The sequence below is a fragment of the Formica exsecta genome, unplaced genomic scaffold (genome assembly GCF_003651465.1).
Source record: "Formica exsecta isolate Colony F162 unplaced genomic scaffold, ASM365146v1 scaffold218, whole genome shotgun sequence".
Taxonomy (NCBI): Eukaryota; Metazoa; Arthropoda; class Insecta; order Hymenoptera; family Formicidae; genus Formica; species Formica exsecta.
In genome coordinates this window covers 160938-179507 of record NW_021849477.1, presented here as the reverse complement: position 1 = coordinate 179507, position 18570 = coordinate 160938, and the positions used below count along the sequence as shown (strand labels likewise).

The 18570-nt window shown below is 38.9% G+C and overlaps 4 protein-coding genes across 8 annotated transcripts in view; 2 read left to right on the top strand and 2 right to left on the bottom strand.

Moving 5' to 3' along the window:
• Nucleotides 1-2807, bottom strand: part of LOC115235349 (pupal cuticle protein 20-like) — a 7846-nt gene extending 5039 nt beyond the window's left edge. For 2 of the 3 annotated variants that reach the window (XM_029807062.1, XM_029807063.1), the window contains exons 1-2: nucleotides 2581-2807; nucleotides 74-2163 (exon numbers count right to left, since the gene is read on the bottom strand). The gene's annotated coding sequence lies outside the window, so the exon portion shown is untranslated. The remainder of the gene's footprint in view (nucleotides 1-73; nucleotides 2164-2580) is intronic. The other variant, XM_029807061.1, reaches the window with a different exon arrangement.
• A 108-nt stretch (nucleotides 2808-2915) lies between these two features.
• Nucleotides 2916-5999, top strand: LOC115235352. The gene is made up of 3 exons (XM_029807070.1): nucleotides 2916-3093; nucleotides 5352-5558; nucleotides 5642-5999. Exons 1-3 carry the CDS (start codon nucleotides 2999-3001, stop codon nucleotides 5925-5927), a joined length of 588 nt encoding a protein of 195 aa, XP_029662930.1. The 5' UTR covers nucleotides 2916-2998; the 3' UTR covers nucleotides 5928-5999.
• Nucleotides 6000-6052: 53 nt separating this feature from the next.
• Nucleotides 6053-8135, bottom strand: LOC115235351. Its single transcript, XM_029807069.1, has 4 exons — nucleotides 8042-8135; nucleotides 6835-6999; nucleotides 6320-6744; nucleotides 6053-6235 (listed from the first exon to the last, which is right to left on the bottom strand). The coding sequence occupies exons 2-4, from the start codon at nucleotides 6893-6895 to the stop codon at nucleotides 6083-6085; spliced, it is 639 nt and encodes a 212-aa protein (XP_029662929.1). The 5' UTR covers nucleotides 6896-6999; nucleotides 8042-8135; the 3' UTR covers nucleotides 6053-6082.
• LOC115235347 (heterogeneous nuclear ribonucleoprotein K) overlaps nucleotides 7319-18570 on the top strand; it is a 103682-nt gene continuing 92430 nt past the window's right edge. Inside the window, exon 1 of one of the 3 annotated variants that reach the window (XM_029807054.1) lies at nucleotides 7319-7586. The gene's annotated coding sequence lies outside the window, so the exon portion shown is untranslated. Of the gene's footprint in view, nucleotides 7587-8002; nucleotides 8123-18570 lie in introns of those variants that run through there. The other 2 variants (XM_029807059.1, XM_029807053.1) reach the window with 2 other exon arrangements.

The following is an 18570-nucleotide window of genomic DNA, read 5'->3' as shown; positions in this document are numbered from 1 at the left end:
GAGCGGTGATCGCGGAGATTTTTACCGCGCCTCACAGTAGGCAGGGTGGCGAGAGACAGGTGCGATCGTTTACGTTTTATTGCGGTTCGTTCCAGAGATCGGTGTGATGCCAGAAGTGCAGGTAGCGCATTAAAGTTCATCTATTCCAATCGTTCAGTTAAAAAGCGATTCCGATTACATATGACTCCGCCTTCTTAAATACGGAAATATCATCGGTTACTATCCATTCATTCTTGATTTGATTTTTTTACTAAACTGTAATATTAACACATATATAGTAAATACATATTTATATCCATAATACTGATTATACATATGAATACTTTAAAGAATTTACAGGTTTTCAATTTAAGTTTCTAACATTATTGCGAAAATCTATATTCGCTAATAATTTAGAATGAATATGAATGAATGTTTAGATAAATTCGACGTGAGAATCGATTTCTTAGACACATGCTAAACTTAATTACGTACTAATCTATGCTCGCTTCGATCGTGTTGGGAATAAAAGGAAAACACATAAGATACCGTTACGTCACCTCGCTCAATTCAACGCCTCGACGTTTTCGCGAGGCGCATAATTGGGATACCTCGTTAATTTCCCTTAACTATCGTTATAACCGCATTCCGCTAATGAATACTGCCTGCATCTGTTACTTAATTTTCATATCTTCTCGTTTAAATCATTACAAAATAGAATGGCATTATTTTATTGCTGACTAGTATCTTCCCACGATCATCTCGACATGTACTTTCTACACTACATGATGGATGCTTCTTACTGAAGAGATCGATATTTCAGATCTATCCAGATATCTCACATAGATTATCCGAATATATTTATTTCTACGATTGTTTGCGCGAGATATGCTTATGCGGAACACCTGAATGCATTACGCGTTCTGACCTGCAAAAAAAAACTGCAGTTACTTCTGCAACGCGACTGGCGTAATCGCACGTGTCGTTTGCCGCATCGGAATTTGAAAATGTGTCACGTGAAATTTCGATCGGCGATCTCGAGATCGTTATGTCGTCTATCGATCGAGGAAGAGAGAGAGAGAGAGAAAGCGATCCTTTCAATTTCACCGACGATGATCCTCTCTCGTTGGCGAGCCGAGTGAATGGGTGCTTCAACTGTTGTCGGTAGCCGGAGCCTTCTCGCGCAAGATGAGCAAAAGAAAATATAGTTCAGATCGCCGGGTAAAGCCAGTTGCATAATATAACCAAGGCGCGTCGCAACGTCGCTATCAAAGAGCGGACTTCTATACGAGGAGACACTATTACAGCTCCTCCTTGTCGCCATCGTTGACCTTTCGGAAGCGCATGTAAATGCACCCGCCGAAAGGTGTAGCCCCAGATATGGGCGCAGTATCGGGTCCTATAACGCGAGTATAGACTCAAGAAACCTGGCGGCGACGGCTTGCCTTGAACGTCTCACGAATATAAGAGGAAGTGATTCTTGGCAAACAGATCTGTCAGGGATCTGAGATAGATCGCTGATCACCGCTTAACTCCCACAGAGGGGTGAATCCTTTCGCCGACAACTTTCGGACGATGCTTATAGATGCCCACGGCGATTTCTCGAAGCGAGAAATCGGAACAGACGAAGAGTACTTGCCGCGTGTTTGTTTTCCGAGAATGACGCAATCCGCATACACAGCCAATTATTGAATTATATATTGATCCTCTCTTTCTTACTCTGTTCGGAATTCCATCGATTATAAATCCCGATGTATAGTAATCCATTTTATTCGCCGGAACGGTATTGTATTAGCTCCATACATAAAGCAACCTTGTATCCATTAGTCGAGCAATTGGCGCGATTGCGGAACATTTCCGATGAAAATAACGGCAAAGAGTCAAAGATGTTACTTACAAGGCAAGCGCCGACAATTGACAATTGCTTTTTAAGTACGCGACGCACGTACATACGACGCAGCTACAAATTCTCCAGAGATAGTACCATAGAAAGGAACAGTCGATTAATCGCGCCTTAAGTAAGAGTAATTATATTATATTGACGTGTACGATGCTGTAATCGCACCGACGACTGATTAACCATTCGTGTCGCAGATATCTTCGTCAATGTAGAACTTTCGTCATAAACATTAGCAAATAATTTGCTCTATGAAGACTATTAATTGCAAACCGGTTTTGATCGATCTGAAAAATCGATAATAAATAGAAACATAACAAGCAAAAGGAGATACTGACAGTTTTATTATCGCCGACAATTGACAATTGCTTTTTAAGTACGCGACGCACGTACATACGACGCAGCTACAAATTCTCCAGAGATAGTACCATAGAAAGGAACAGTCGATTAATCGCGCCTTAAGTAAGAGTAATTATATTATATTGACGTGTACGATGCTGTAATCGCACCGACGACTGATTAACCATTCGTGTCGCAGATATCTTCGTCAATGTAGAACTTTCGTCATAAACATTAGCAAATAATTTGCTCTATGAAGACTTTATTAATTGCAAACCGGTTTTGATCGATCTGAAAAATCGATGATAAATAGAAACATAACAAGCAAAAGGAGATACTGACAGTTTTATTATCTATCAACTAACCTAATTATATTTGATATAGCCTAGTCGCTTTCCTTGCCGCTATTAGATTAAATTAAATATATGATTAAAATTCAATGCTTTGATTCATCTTGAATTTTTGAAAAAAAGTGATAAAATTAGCATCGATATATTTATACCAGTCGAATAAATATATTTAACTGTAAATCAATTAATTGTAAAATAAACATCGCGATATATATCCCGTAAATAATTTAAACGTCTCCAGCTGGCAGCACCGACGCGTTCCAAACGTCATCTTCACGTGACATTTGGTACTCGCATGTCCGCCACGCTCTCGAGGTAATCAAATCCCGTCGATAAAGGCGCGAGGAGGGTCGACACTTCGAAAAACCGTTATTATGAGGCATCCGTTGTTGACGCCTCGTCTCTCGTGATTCGTTCTTTGTCGGTCCGGGAAATGGCGGAGGACGAGAAAGCCGACTGGCCAAACAACGTGCGGCTGTTCCAAATCGCCGTCTCCAACAGTCTCAGGAATATAAGCGAATCTGTGAGGTGAGCGACGTGTTGTGTACCAAAAGACCCGCGCACGCGTGTGTCTCCTTTCGATTTCGCGCGCGCATTCCTCGCACGCTTAACCTCTCCTCTCTCGCATGACATGAAGGAGGACAGAGAAACGGTCTAGGTGGTCTCTAGGTGCTCTAGGTGTACGTGTGCGCGAGATAACTCTTCCAGTTGAAAGCCAAAGGAAGTGCTTTACCTTTCCGTGCCTTTCTACTGCGAATTTAGATTGCATTGTTGTGTCACAATGGGTTCTTTTACTCTTTGCTTTTTACATTTGTCTATTTTTCTTAAATTCGATTGAAACATTTTTTTTTTTCAGCTTCAGTGTCTGATCGTACGTTCGAGTTATAATTCTTATGCCCAAACATGCTCGCACAATAACAATACTACTATCAGAAGTATGTCAAGTACGTCATGCAGTCGAAAATATCTCGGATCAAACAGCATCTCTCGTTTACGTTCTTTAGGATTGTCTTCGATATGTCTTCCTTTTTCGATGAACTTTGACATTAGCATGTTTTAATAAATAAATCGTTAGAGAAACTTTGAAAAATTTAATGTTAATTAAACAAATAATGCAATGATAAATCTAAAACAAAATTATATCGAGAATATAAGAAAGAACATTATTGTATATACATCTCTTAACGCAACAATTTATTACATCCATACAATCTATAAATGAATATACACGAGTGATATAAAAAAAAATTCATATTTTTATAATGTCAATAATATAATTTCTCGAATTTTATGTAAATGAGAACGGAAATGAATGAGAACAAAAGAACGTTTTATACGAGACGATAGCCTGCCAATCCATTTTTTTCACGAGAAGCCGAGATTTATTGACGCGATGATGAAGCAGCGGGTCGGAACGGGAAGCGGTGAGGGAGGGATCGGCATCGTCGATGACCCAAACGCACGACTCGGTGTTACTCGATGTCATTGGCCTCCGCGGTTCGCATGTTAATTCTCGACTCGCCGTCACATTCACGTGTACGCCCGGGTCCGTATCCGTACTCTTCCGCGGCGATCTACCTAAATCCGATCGGACCCTTTCGGCGCATCGCGTGCGGACTTCCAGGAAAATCTTTGCGCGGACCCACCGGTTGACCTTCGAGGAATTCCACGAAGCGTTCGGGGAAACAAAGGCCCCTCCCGTCGCGGTCACCGGCGCGGGAACGATGGTCATTCGTGCGCTGCGTATCGCTGGCATCGTGCACGCGTTCGTGCGTGCGTTCTGCAGCACGATTCTCTCTTGCCAGAGTGTGTAAATTGGACGTAGTTTGTCTCCGATGGTCGTTCCGTGCAGATTGAATATTTTTCAGCATCGTGAAATAATGAAAGAAATGGTTTCGCACTCGATTTTGTATAAACTATTGACTTCTGTGCGTGCGATATCGAAAAATGCGTATGTATCGTACAGGTTTCGGATATATCGAGTTTCTTTCTCTTGTGGACCATCGAAAGCGTACTTAGTTAGGTCTGGACTAATGCAAATATGTAGCATTGATTTCAAATTGCACCAGTCCCGGCCTGATTGAGTATGCAAGAAACAACATTGACATTCTCTCGTTGACAGTGCGATCTAAGAGAGTACGCAAATGTTGGGTAAGTTTAATAATGTAGCGCTTGTATAGATAAGCAGAACGATAGACAGAATAAATGTTACATCAAAGAATAAACGTAACGTTTTGTGGCATTTTTTTAAAACGTCGGAAGCTGAGTAAAGAAGAGACTGGATCTTACTATTGTATGCTTATTATTATAAGACACGGCAAGAGTCGATTATAGAACCTCGCGATTCCCGTCCTTTGTGATGGAAGGTACCGCTACTCTTTGTCTGACGCATCGGGACAAAAAAAAATTCTCGATCTTCAGCGTGATAGTTATCATACACTAACTATGCATCATCCGCGAAGAATGCGCATCCCGGTCCTGCGTTAGTCGGCGGAGTAAAAAAAAAAAGGGAAAAAAGGGCGGGTGTATCTTTCTTGAGCACGTATATCGTTTAGATCGATAAGATTCCACGAAGTGAGATAAAGCGAATAATTCAAATCGTGCCACAGCAGCAGATTGTATTATATTTCCGGACGTCGCGTGAAGCATTAATCTTAGATAGGGATATCGATTTTTCGAGCTATGATAATTATACGCGTTTAATAATTTGACGTAATAATTGCATCATACTAATTTATTTCGCACGTAAACTAATCAATTTTCTTTATCATTTATTTTTCTTTTAGCGAGGATGAGTTTGTCGAGATACTCCCGATTCTCAAATCGAAACCCAGCGTTGCCCAGAAGTTACATAATGCCCTAATAAAGGAACTGTATAATAGTATGAATAATGATCTGGAGAGTATATTGAAGGAAAGCGATTTACAGGATGTATTCAGCAAAATAGCTCAATTGTCCGAGGAAAGTACGACGTCCGTTAACGAAGACGTATGGTCAGTAATAGATTTATTAGAAAATATTTTATTAACTGCTCAATATGATTTCTCTAATTTAAATCATTTTTATGTAATTACAGGCGTCCACCGGGAAATGTAATCACACACTTGATATCACTGGATGCGCACAAGGTCAAGGAAGCAACCGAGGAATTGGAGAAGGAAGTAAATGAAATAGAAAGAGAGAACGAAACTCTAAAAAAGACAATTGTAGAAAATAGATCGAGAATATGTGCCACAAATGATAGAATGATGAAAATTTTGAATCATACGCCAATTATATTGCAAGAATTAAACAAAATGTATGAAGAGTTAGTGACTTGTCATAAAATGATCAAAGATGAATATTTTCAAGATAAAGTTTAGAAATACATTATGTGTGTGTATTTATATTTATGCTATAATGTACATTTATATTATAAATAATAGATTTATTTGCTTATTACGAGTTATACAAATTTATATAAACATTTTAAAAAATTTTCTATTTTATTTATACGAAATTTATAAATTTTATTTTTTTATTCTATCATATTATCAATGCATCGTCGCTTTAATTTATTTTTTGATGTATTTTCTAGAACGATATTTATCCGTTTTTTTATGTACGGTGAAATGGATACGACATTCTCGGATTTTTCCTTCAAATCTTGAAGCAATATCGCGTTCTTTTCCTGAAAATAAGAAAATTTTTGTTGTAAAAAAAATTTAGAAGTAAAATACAATAATAATTATACATAGACGTTAAAATCACTTACTTCTTGTTCAGTTATCATACCCTTTACGCGGGCAAGTTTTTTATTATTATCTTCGGCGTTTTTCCTTAATTGCGCTAGTTCTTCCATCAGTGCGTTTCTCTGTATTTTCAACTCTTTTATCTTTGCGCTAATCATCTCTCCCAGATCTTCGTAACCACCAGATTTTTCCACACACGCCTCGTAATTTAAATGTATATTTTTGAAACGCTCTTGAAGATCCTCTTCCATCGGTTGTACATTATCTAACACGAATAACGATTTGCTTTGTAATCGTCTCACGTTACGAATTTCTGTCTCCATGTTTTCGTATTTGTCGCGGCAGTCGCGCAATTTCGACTTGTAATGATCAATCTTCCTTTCCATCCGATGGAGTTCGCTATTATATTCCATACTGTCGACATCCATTAGGCTGACTGTGCTTGATGCTGTATACAATTCATTTATCCGTGTGTTACTCCATTTATTATTTCAACAAGAATCCGATACGAAAAATAGGATAGAGTAACGATGATTACCTTGCGTATATCGATTAATAATAATCTTTTTGAAATTCCCATCAAATTGATTGTTATCCATCTCGATTATTTTGCATAAAAAAATTCAAAGTTGTCCGACAATATGGCGGGAATTTGTGTAAATTTCGTCATTAAAGGCGCTAATACTCTTCCAGCAAACATTATCTAAAGTGAGAAATTAGTAATATAGTTACGTGAAAAAGCGCGAGTTTCGAAATTTTATCTTTAGCATTTTAAAAATTGTATTATAAATTATTGTATTAAATAATTTATATTATATATTTCGATCGATTCTGATATCTATTAAAATATAGGCTCGTATTCATATTCATATATTCTTGAATATAAGAACGCGGACCATAAATACCGGTCATATATTTCGAGTTGAATTGCTACCGTTGTTTACTACCTTAGTTGATAATTTTCGGCTTCGACTTCGATATTGCGATTCTCGAATTCAGTCAGTCGTCGGTAATGGAGAGCGTCGCAACGGTTTGCTCGGTCTCGAATCGTTTCATATTTCTCGCAATCGTTGCCATCCGAAAGTGAATCTCGCGTGCGAAGAGTAATCGGGCGTGTATCTTAAAGTATCAAGTGTTAGTTTCGTCAAATAGTGCCGTAACATTGTGATTTTCATATCGGCGATCCGCCGCTTTGGAGGTCCGACGTCCATCGAAATCATCTACCATATATTAGACGTTATTTTCTTTCGAAATACAAGGAAGCGATGGATCAACGGATTATATAGCCAAGTATGCACATATATATATCGTTATTTTACTGTATCGATTATTTTTTTAATAATTGATTTTTTTTCCTTTTTTTGTGTGCATTCTTTTGCCACTATAATAATAAATTTTACTACTCATTTAAATATTAAATTCTTTAAACAGCATTAAACAGCAGGTCTGTTTGTTTCTCGCTCCCCATCAAAATGATATACTCATTTCACGTTAAATGTAAAAAATGCATCTAAAACGAGCAAGCTTAATTATCGCGATTAGTATCTATAGTCGTTAACGGCGCCAACCGCCGCGATTCAAAATAAGTCAAGCAATGGCGTCGGTGACGTCACGCACGTTTCCCGCGTAAATCAGCGCCGCACCCCCTCCGCCGATAGATGGCCTGGCGTCCGCAAGATGGCGGCAGCGCGTTCGATCGCAACGCACTCGCGGTTCCTCGCCATTGCGACGTGATTGCCTACTACCGAAGTTTCGTGTTTGTGCGTGAGAGAATTCGGTCCCCGGTGCGTCCCGGATTTTTCTGCCGCTGCCTACGCAAGTTACAAGTAAGTTGAAAATCGCCTCCCGTCACGTCGAACGCACGCCGATCGCGACCGGCGAGCGGAGTTCGCGCGCGTCGTACCCGAAACGTCACGCGTCAAAGGCGCGTCGTCGCTCTCCGGAGAGAGGGATACGCTCCATTCTTTTTCTTTTCCCTCGTGGAGGGTTAATTTCGGTCGATCCTCGAGAGACACGTCGCGGCCCGTGTCCTTTTTTTCCCCGCGCGCGCGCGCGCGCACGTTCGCTCTTCGCTCGATCCGCTAGGTTTGCTCGCTCCTTCGATCGCGACCGATCATGATCTTTCGAGGGATGTCTCTCGATCTCTCCATAAGACTCCTTTTTTTCCGAAGCCAAACGCAACGGACGCGACGTTTACGTCGCGGCGAGATCGCGTCATGTCCGTTTTGGAGGTTATACGCACGACACGCGCGGCTTCCAGAAACGTGCGACGCCGCGCGCGCGACGATGATGGCCGGAGTCGATGTCGATACTCTCGCGTCGCGGATTTTTACATTTTCGTCGTACCATCGGATTCTCGGTGAGATTATGAGTTAGTGCTTGTTGGAATAGCGGTACTAGGGAACATAGTCTGATGACGAGTCTCGTTTCGACGATTTTCCGCCGTGATTAAGTATTAAGGAATTAAATCAAAATACTATGATCATGTTTCACACAGTCACAAATGGCTGTGTAATTAATATTGTTACAATGATCGAAATTTATTTATGTTTAAAGATATAATGTATATACACTTTGTGTTGAATCTCTTTGTTATTTTTTTCGCGTATTATGATAATTAATGCTAAAAACGCAAGTATATATTTTAACGTAACACATTGTTTGTCTGCAACGGAGAAGGAGAGTTCGATATCTGAACATGAGCGTTATCTCGTGCGATAAGTAAGCTCTGTATGACGTGCGCGTTGTGTGTTACACATGACCCAGAATATATTTTCTCAGGATTTTTATATTGTATATCTTCAAAAATTCAAGATTTTTTAAATTATAAATCTAGTAATGTATCTTTTAGATCATTTTTTTAATCAAAACAATAATAATGTAATAAAAGTTTTGCATGTATCAAAGATATTTTATTTTCGTCAAATATTGTTGATGAAATAAATTATTTTTCGTGTGACGCGCGTGTTCCCTGTCTACAAATTGATAAAATTCGGAGATTAACATTTTTTTGTAATTAATGAGAAAATTTTTCCGTAATATTAATTTGTGTATTTTGTAAATCGTTAATAACAATCATTTAACATTTCATCGATGCGAACAAATTGTTTCGAACTTGTGATTCAATGCTGATCTTTCACTTTTTTTTAAAGATTTCATAAATAGAAAAATAAAAACTTTTCTTGATACGCTCAAGCGAGATATGATAAATCTGTATATTAAATATACATATTTTTATGAATGCGATATCAACAATTGAGCAATTTGGTTTGAGATTTTGATTTTTAATAAATAATTAATTTAATAAAATTAATAATTAATTTAATAAATATAAAAAATAATTTTTTTTGAAAAATCCAAGACGATCTTATTTGAAATTAAATAAAATTGCCTTGTATTTTTTAAAGAAAAATTTTTTTTTTCTGGTCAAAGCTATCTTAATCATACATGATAATTCTTCAAATAAGCTATTGAAAATCGCAAGAACATATCGCGGCTCTTTATATTTTAAAATTTTACAGGGTATCAAATAACATTTAGTGCTACTATTTTACTTTATATACATATCTACATTAGGGTTGATATTAGAATACGCGTGAACGGCTGAGAATTCCCCAAGCAACAATTCTATTAATAACTCGATCTGGAACATTTTTATTTCGCGAGCAATCGTCGATATGAAACGGCGTGCTTCTTCAATGTACATGTGCGTTGTGTGTTACATGTATGATATAACCCATCGTTATATTTTATTATCAGCTCTATCCGTGATAATTATACTATATTAACTTAAGCGAGGGTAATAAACGAGCAGGGTCATTCAAACCGGAATTCGCTTGGCCTTATTTCGTGGATTCAAGTTATTACGTAAATTTTTAACGATCGATTCCCGTTTCTTTAAGTTTGGAGGATCGTTTTGACTCGTCTTAGGACTAATTTCTCGAAACTGAAAAATTTTCAATTGAACATTAATATATTGTGGATATTCATTGTTTATATTTAAGAATCTCGCACACGTTTTAACAAATAAAAAATATCAAACCCTTATTTACAATTTTACGATTCGCGTAAATGAAAGATTACGGAATAGCTCTCCGACAGAGCGGGTCCAGAGGAAACGCGTGCCCTTTATTCGTCATTGTAGGGTTACAGGACGGAAAGGGAGGAGGAGATAGTTTGGGCTAGGTCAAGCCGAGTTGATTCGTCCCCGAATGGCAATCGAGGGGTTAAGGGTTCAGAGAGGGTGGACGGGGGTTTAGCGCGACCGTTTCATCCAATTTCTCGACGGAGGGAAAGCGGGCGAACGGGGGTGGATTTCTCCCGATTCCCTCTTTTCCTCCCCCCCCCCCTCTTTTCTCCTCCCTCGCCGCTGCCGCTCGACGCAATGGCACAACAAAGCGTTACCAGGGTAACTGGCCGACGGAGCGGTTGCCATCACAAAACTTTCCAACTTGTGATTGCAAACATTAACGTCGCCGCGCCGGCACACGCGCGCTGCCGTGCGGATTCACACGCACGACACGCCGTTCTCACACGCCCGTTCGGCACGCGAGAGCGCGTGCCTGGAACACGCACTTTGTTGTTTCCACTAAGTGCCGGGTGGAGAACAACGGTGGTGGTGTCGGCGATGACGGGGCGAAGGGGTGGTGGGCAATGTAGATGCTTCTTTGTGAATCGTTACGGTTCAAGGTTTCTTTTTATTATTATTAGGTCTCTTTGTAGGTTGAATTTGTTTTTCCCTTTGTCGAAAAAGAGAGGAAGAGAAAGTATCACGCACTTTTGATTGCAGGTGTTTGCTGGCGAAGTTAACGCCCGCTGTAGTATATATGTATATTGAATTTTAAATAGAATTTTCGCGACGCTCGTAACACGAGAATTTCAGATCTATTCTATAACTTTTCAAAATTGCATTATATAAAACTCGTAACTACATCAAAAAATTACATTAGTTATAATTATAACGTATGCGTGAAAAAAATTATACAAGAGACCTGTTGGTGTGACAATTATCGATGCATCGACGCATGCTAATACAATTATTGTTTAAATTATGCGCTATTTGAAAAATACGGACATTTCCGGGATTTTAAAAACGCTCAAATGTGAATAAACATGGCTATTATTTTCAGTTAACCAATCGTCTTATACAGAAGCTAAATTTGACCGGCGATTAGAACGTTTGTGTGAGAGCTTCGTCGATTCTAGGTCTTGAGAAAACGCGCGGGTTAGCCTTGATTACTTTGCAGTCTCCGCGCGAGTTGGTCTCACGATTTATGCAAAGGGTTCGACCGCCGCCACCGCCGGTCAACCTTGATTACACTTTTATCACTTGAAACGGGTCCGGCACTTTCAGCGCGTAGCCAGCGCGCAACACTGACACCGCGCGCGCGCGCGCGCGTGTAATAACACGTGGACAACGGATTGACCTAGTTGTGTGTAATTTTACAATCTGGCTTAGCCAGTACGTGTTTTTATGTTAAATGGATCGTAGAACGTCATTCGCGGTCGGCGTTGATTATTTCCCACGCGCGACGTAATCGATACTGGCCGCGGAGGGATGGGGAGGGAAGGGGCGGCAAAAGGATTATATATATATATATATATATATAATTTTGAAATCGCCATTTGCTAGCACGCCCTTAGGCGCTGCGATATATCGCGGACTATCAAAATAATTGATATACAATTTTATGAATATTAAAAATAGAATAAAAAAAAAGGCGAAGTGAGGAAAATATATACACATGTTTTATACATCGGGATTATTTATATTGAGGAGATATAACTCTTTGTATATATCGTACGTGATCTCCGGAAGATTAAGAAGCGAAAGAAAAACGTCTCTCGGGCGCTTTAGCTTCGTGGAAGGAAATTAATGGTTTATTTTATTCGCTGGAGAAGACTCTTCCCGTGACTTTAATAACGACGGCAAGTTCCGCACTATCTCGCGCCCGATGGATGACGAAACTCTTAATTAGATATCGGAAAAATAGAACTTTTCGCATAGATCCGTCTCACGGACGAAACGAAATATTTTGTTTTCATAACTAGCGAACTGTGTTTCGTTCGAGCGATAAATTAACCATGTAATTCTCAACTTTCCTCTAGTTGATTACGTTCGATTTTCTTCTCTCTTAAAAATTATTTACTCGCTAATTGATTTAATTTAATGCGTCGCGAGAGGCAAAAAAGAGTTGTTATTTCGAATGCAACTGTGTATTTAAAATAATATTGCTATATGTTTTTATAGTGATAATTTTCGAAGTATCGATAAAATAATAAAGAGAAAACAGATAGCGATAATAAAGGTAAATTAATAACTTTTTTTTTTTTTATTATTTGTTTGCCATCTATGTTATAAATTCCTGACATTTAATTAAATTTTTATCCTCGCATTTTGCGGGGTGACAGTTTGCGGATTGCAAGTAAAAACGATACGTGTCATCGATTCGCACACTTTCGTCACGTTCTAGTTAGCCATCTGTCCGACGAGAGCGGGCGGCTAAGTAAAGTGAAACCGCTTTGTGTAAATGACATGGATCTAAAATAGAATAGACTATGCGCTATGCAGTCAAACCGGTAAGGTGTTACCGCGACAGCTGTTCAAATCATTTTTTTTTGTACGTTTCATTATTCTGTCTCTATTCTCTCTTTCTTCGTCTGTTTTTTTTTATTTATTCTATATCTTTCTCTCTTAATTCTGTAGTATCTCTTTGGTATACAAACAAATTCTTTTCAAATCCGCGAATAATCCGAAAGCAATATCTTATGTTCGAATGTGTTCTGTTTTTACCATTCTATTTATAGGGACGCTAATACTTTAGTGCCTAATTATGATGACAGGTGCGAATTCATTATTCGTAATTGCACGCAACTCATGTGGTTGCACATCTATTCGCCGCGCACTATTTGCGCTCTAGTGCAGTGTATTATTTTACCACTATTAGCTATACACATACGAGCCATTCAAAACCAGAGTGGCTTGAGTACTTTACATAATAATGATGCGGATTGGTTAACGATAATTACACATCACAGACTATCTATATATATTTGTACCATTTTTTACACAATGTTTTCTTTTTTAAATGTTTTTAAAACAGTCTACAATGATTCGATTTATATACAGGCTAGATTTTTTATGATTTTATAAAAAACCTGCATCGCCTCAAGCGATTTATTTAAAAATTGTTTAAAATTTGCCCGCGAAATATACATGTGATCGTCGCGCGGTACAATTTTTGGATTTTTTATCTTTTAATAAATAAAGATTCCGCATATACCCCGGGTTAATAATTCCGGCGATGTTGCTCGCAATTAACTCCTGGATGATACGCGGGAGGATGAAATATGTCATGTGGTGGCTGTTACGAGGGCGATTGCCCAAGAAGATTGCAACAATGTCTCGCGGCATTCCTTATCGTGTCGCTCTGCCGCGGAGTTTCCCTTTTTGAACTTCGCCTCCACCTTTCGTCCTCGCCCCCCTGCCATCGTCGTCCCGCCGACTCGTAGTCCTTGGATCGTGCACTTTTACGCGACGCTGGAATGCAGCGGGTTCGCCGCCTGTGTTGATCTATCTAGGTCCTCTCCCCGTTCGCGTGCGCGCATGAAAACATCGCCGCGTGTGCGTAATTCCTCGTTGCCTTTTCTTTTTGCGATCGCCGGCATTCTTATGGTATTCGCGAGGTTACGAGATTACTCGTTCCGTTAATTCTCACAAGCGCTCGTGTATCCACTCCGTCGAGTTGCAATGTCGAATGGAATTTTATTGCTGTTCGCGAGTGCCGATTTAATTGCGCCGCGTTTCCACTTTCAATCGCGACGTTTTTAATAGCGTAGACACAGTAGACTCTGTCTCAATCTATAACAATTCAGTCTCGTAATCGTTTAGATCAGATTGCTTCTTCCTCGCGCTCATATTTCTATAACGCGAAAGCTTTTAAATACATCTCGTGAAGTGTTGAGGACAAAGGCATAATTGAATAGGCTGCGAATTCTGTATCTCATTAATCATGACGCATATAAGTAAACGAGTCAAGTGTGACTTGAAAAGGATTAGACAGATACTGGCAGATGTTCTACAAGCATAGATATAGTAACGAGAGCGCGCGCGCGCGGATGATATTGATGGCGTGCCGTGTTGCTTTGAAACAAAAAGCGGCGTCATGTTGGGATTAGCTAAGAGGATTGAAGGTGGCGAGTGCGATATCGCACGCGTGTGTGTCTGTCGGATTAATACGCTCGTATGAGAGCGCGCCATTAAATCTGATCGTTAGTTTATCGCCAGATGAAAGAGATTTACAATTGTACGTAATAATAACTATAATATTTTTTAACTGGTATTTATATCAGTTGCGACGAATTGTATTGTGGTCATATACAATCTTGTGCATCTGCATAAGGCCCATGAAATTAACGCCCACGTGATCCACGAGAAATTCGAGACTTCTTAATGTCGAGAGATACTTTTCAACATCATAAATATATCAGTAAAGATTAATTCCGCGTGAAACAAAAATGACTTTTGCAATATAATTATTTTATAATTTTATAATAATTACCGAATTAACCAAATTGTATTTTAATTTTTAGAAATATTTTTTTAATCATTAATTTTATTATTAGAAAATCTTTTACACTATCACATTCACTGAATTGTCACAATTATCTCGATTGTACTATCAGTCATTGATGCAGATCACATTATTCGATTACAATCGCATAAATGGTATTTTTATTTTTTTTCGTTATTTCTTCACTTCCCGTAAAAACTGCCGCGCGATCCTAACATCGGGTTATACATAAAGCAAGTTGAGAGAAACCATGCAAGATACGTATCGTCTTAAAATGTTCTCTGTTTACGTAACAAGTTAACCATTCAGGTAGGGTAAGAGAGAACTCGAGAACCGGGGATCAGGGAAGATCGAGCATCAGCAGCTCTAAGCCCGCCGCTCATTTCTATCTCTCGTAACTGAACGTCGAGCTTCGCAACTGACGTCGTCGTCGTCGTTTACGTAACGAGTTCACAAGCAGAACTACACAGCTCGGATCACCTGCATGCCAGGTGCTGTTGCTCAAACTATCTTCTGAGAACTGCTTGTCAGACGAGTCATGTGTAAATCGCGGTTAATAGGTACGATCATAAAAAGTTGACGGGAATGTCTTTTAAATTTGGCTTAATTCGAATTGATAGTCCATTTTTTAGTCCGCATTAAATGTGCGGTTGACTAATTGGCGGGAATGAAATATAATTTTATAAAAATCATTTTATAATTTTATAATAATTACATTTAATCAATTGTTTCAATCTTTGATGAATATTTTTAATAATCAGTAATTTTTTCATTGGAAATGTTTCACAGAAAAAATGTGAGTAGTTACAGAATTAAATATAATTTTTATGTTTCTATTAATTAACGAAAATTAATTGGCAAAACGAATCGGTAATGTTCGGGAACACTCTTGTTTTTCTCAACGGGAGAGAATTTGTCCTTTCTACTGGCCGGCATGCTCCAATTAAAGACTTCCGACATTAATGGCCGTCTGAGCATGTTTATCTTTCAATGAATGGAAACACTTGGCCTTGGATAATTCGTACAAGCTGTTCTACGATCGCGCAATCACATTGTAACCGCTTTTTCATACATTTATCAATTGATCAAATCCATGTACTACTTGATTTAAAAACAATCGAGATTGTTGACTATTCAGTGACAGTGCAAGACATTGTCTCATGATAAAATTAATGATAAAAAAAAATATTTCTAAAAATTAAAAGGTAATCGATATTATAAAATTATAAAATAATTATATTACACAATAGTCATTTTTGTTTCACGCGGAATTAATTTTTACTGATATATCTAAGATCTTCAAAAGTATCTCTCGATATTGAGAGGCCTCGAATTTCCCGTGGACCACGTGGGCGTTAATGTCCGTGGGTCTTGCAGGTGCACAAGCCTGTATATGACCACGATGCAAATGTGTCCGGTGCGGAACCGCATTCTGACATGTCAGATGACCTTGAACTTGACATTGGGCGAACCCGCGCATCCTCTCACTTTTGCGAGAGTATGAAACTTTTACTTTCACTTTGCACCGGATTCCCGTTTACGTATCCTTAATGCACGCAATGTAGGCCGAACGAAAGGAGAGCGGCGGCTTCTGGTTCGCCGCAACATCTTTCGACGCAGATAAATCGATCACGATGAATGAGAGACTAAGTTTCTTCACGAGGATAAACGCGCATGTGTGGTGTAACTCATACTCTTTTTCTGATATGTAATCTAATATATTTTTGATTCTTTTTTATTTATATTTTTATATAATCTATTATATACGTATTAAGATATCAACATATATAAGACACGATAGTTTTACGGACTTGGTATCAATGAACAGAGTATTTGATTCACAAATTACTGGAACAGCTGCGACAACAAGCGGTGCCAGAGGATTTCTCGGAGCGTGACGCTCATTGTTCCGCGCGATCTTGGCACGCTTGACCATGCGATGTCGCAATGAACGTTCAAACGAGTCGAAATTCTTGCAATTACCGAACGAATTATACGCTCGAACGCCACTGTTCGCACTTTCATTGACGCGCCGTAAAATTCCGTGTAAATTCACGCGTGTTTTTTTAGCTTTTTCACGAACATTGATTCATGCCGCTTCGTTTTGTCGATAATCAGCTGCTCTGACGCCTGTTCGCGTGATCGCGTGCTTAGTTACTTTGAAGGAGTAATTAAATGGTCAACTCCTGTATAGCTGTATCTGATTCGGATTTGTCTCTCTACTTTTAGAGATAAGCCCGCTCGCTAATATTAATGGAGTAGCATTGCGAAGTAACACTGCCCGATGTAGTAATACCCTCGAAAAAACTTTTCGTCTAAACGACGTTCGTTAAGTGCCTGCTTTATTTCAAAAGCTATCTCTCGGATATAAATTATTTTATCTCGTCGCGCGGGACAAGTACATAGATAAGAAATTATATGGAGCAAAACTTGCGTTTTCTTAGATATATTTATAACATTTTCATTGTTAAAGTAAAGTCGAGATGTTAGAAATATATTATAGGCACATGTCTCTCTATATCGTTGATACGAAAAAATACAGAAATAGAAAAGAATAAAGAATGATAACGCGAATAAGTCAAACTAAGTAGAATATAAAAGATTATACATAATTTTAGCGTTCTAGAATTTTCTTTATTTTCAGATAGTTTAGGAACGTTAACGATCCACATTTAGTTAGAAGGGACTCTTATTACGTATGTACATAGAATTACATCACTTATTGCGTACGTAAAACTATATAGTACTATAGTAGGTTATTCTCGGTAATTATTCCATAATCCTTCTATTGAAATGCCAAAGTTAATCAGATGGGAATGAGGTTGTAAACGCACATGAAAATGGAACGGCTTCGTATTCTCAGTTATTTTAATACCTATTTGCCCTTTTGCCAACTTTGAGCGTCTTCAAATATACTGTCTTGACTGCCCTGTCTTCTATGTATACGTTATACTTCGTAGTTCATCGTTCATACAATCGTACACTCTCGTGTACCTCAATTCAAGAACGAGCGAGTACCGCACTGGTGAGAACAAAGGACGAGTGATGTAATTCGCCGGAGGATCATCCCGCCGGCGCCGTATTCATTGTATTCGGATAGAGAAAGGCTAGGAGATAGGTCGATCGGGTTATTTCGTTATACGAGTGTCGAGAAATTTGCAAACCACTAGACAAGCGAAAAAAAATGAGATAACGCATGTCCCCTTTCTCCCCTCTCCCCAGAGAAACTCCTTATCTACAACGCTCGTAAATCAAATCGCCGAAAGCCTCCCTCCCTTGAGAAACCCGATTAATCCCGAATTAAAAACGAATCGAATTACGGAAGAAACGAATCGAGTGGAATTCTTCGTTGAAAATGGATCCGCTCGGCGAAGGGTTAAATTCTCCCTCTTCCCTCTCCTCTCGCGAGTCGATCGCACTTGAATGGTCCGGTAGAGTATCTGAGAAGTATCCTGACTTTGCAATAATTCTCCCTTTCTCATCTCTTCTCTCCTTTCGCTTCCTCTCATTCTCACCTTTTCTCGTTATCGATCCGTCTGCGAGCCGCGAGAGAAGGATGCCGAAAGGTGTGCTTCGTGCATGGATTTTAATCTCGTACTTTGTTAACTTTCGCAGTACGTTCGCTTATACGACTGGGAATCGTTCTTCTTAGCGTTCCTTTTAGTGTTTCATTAATTAGTGCGGGATTCCTGCGCACGGTT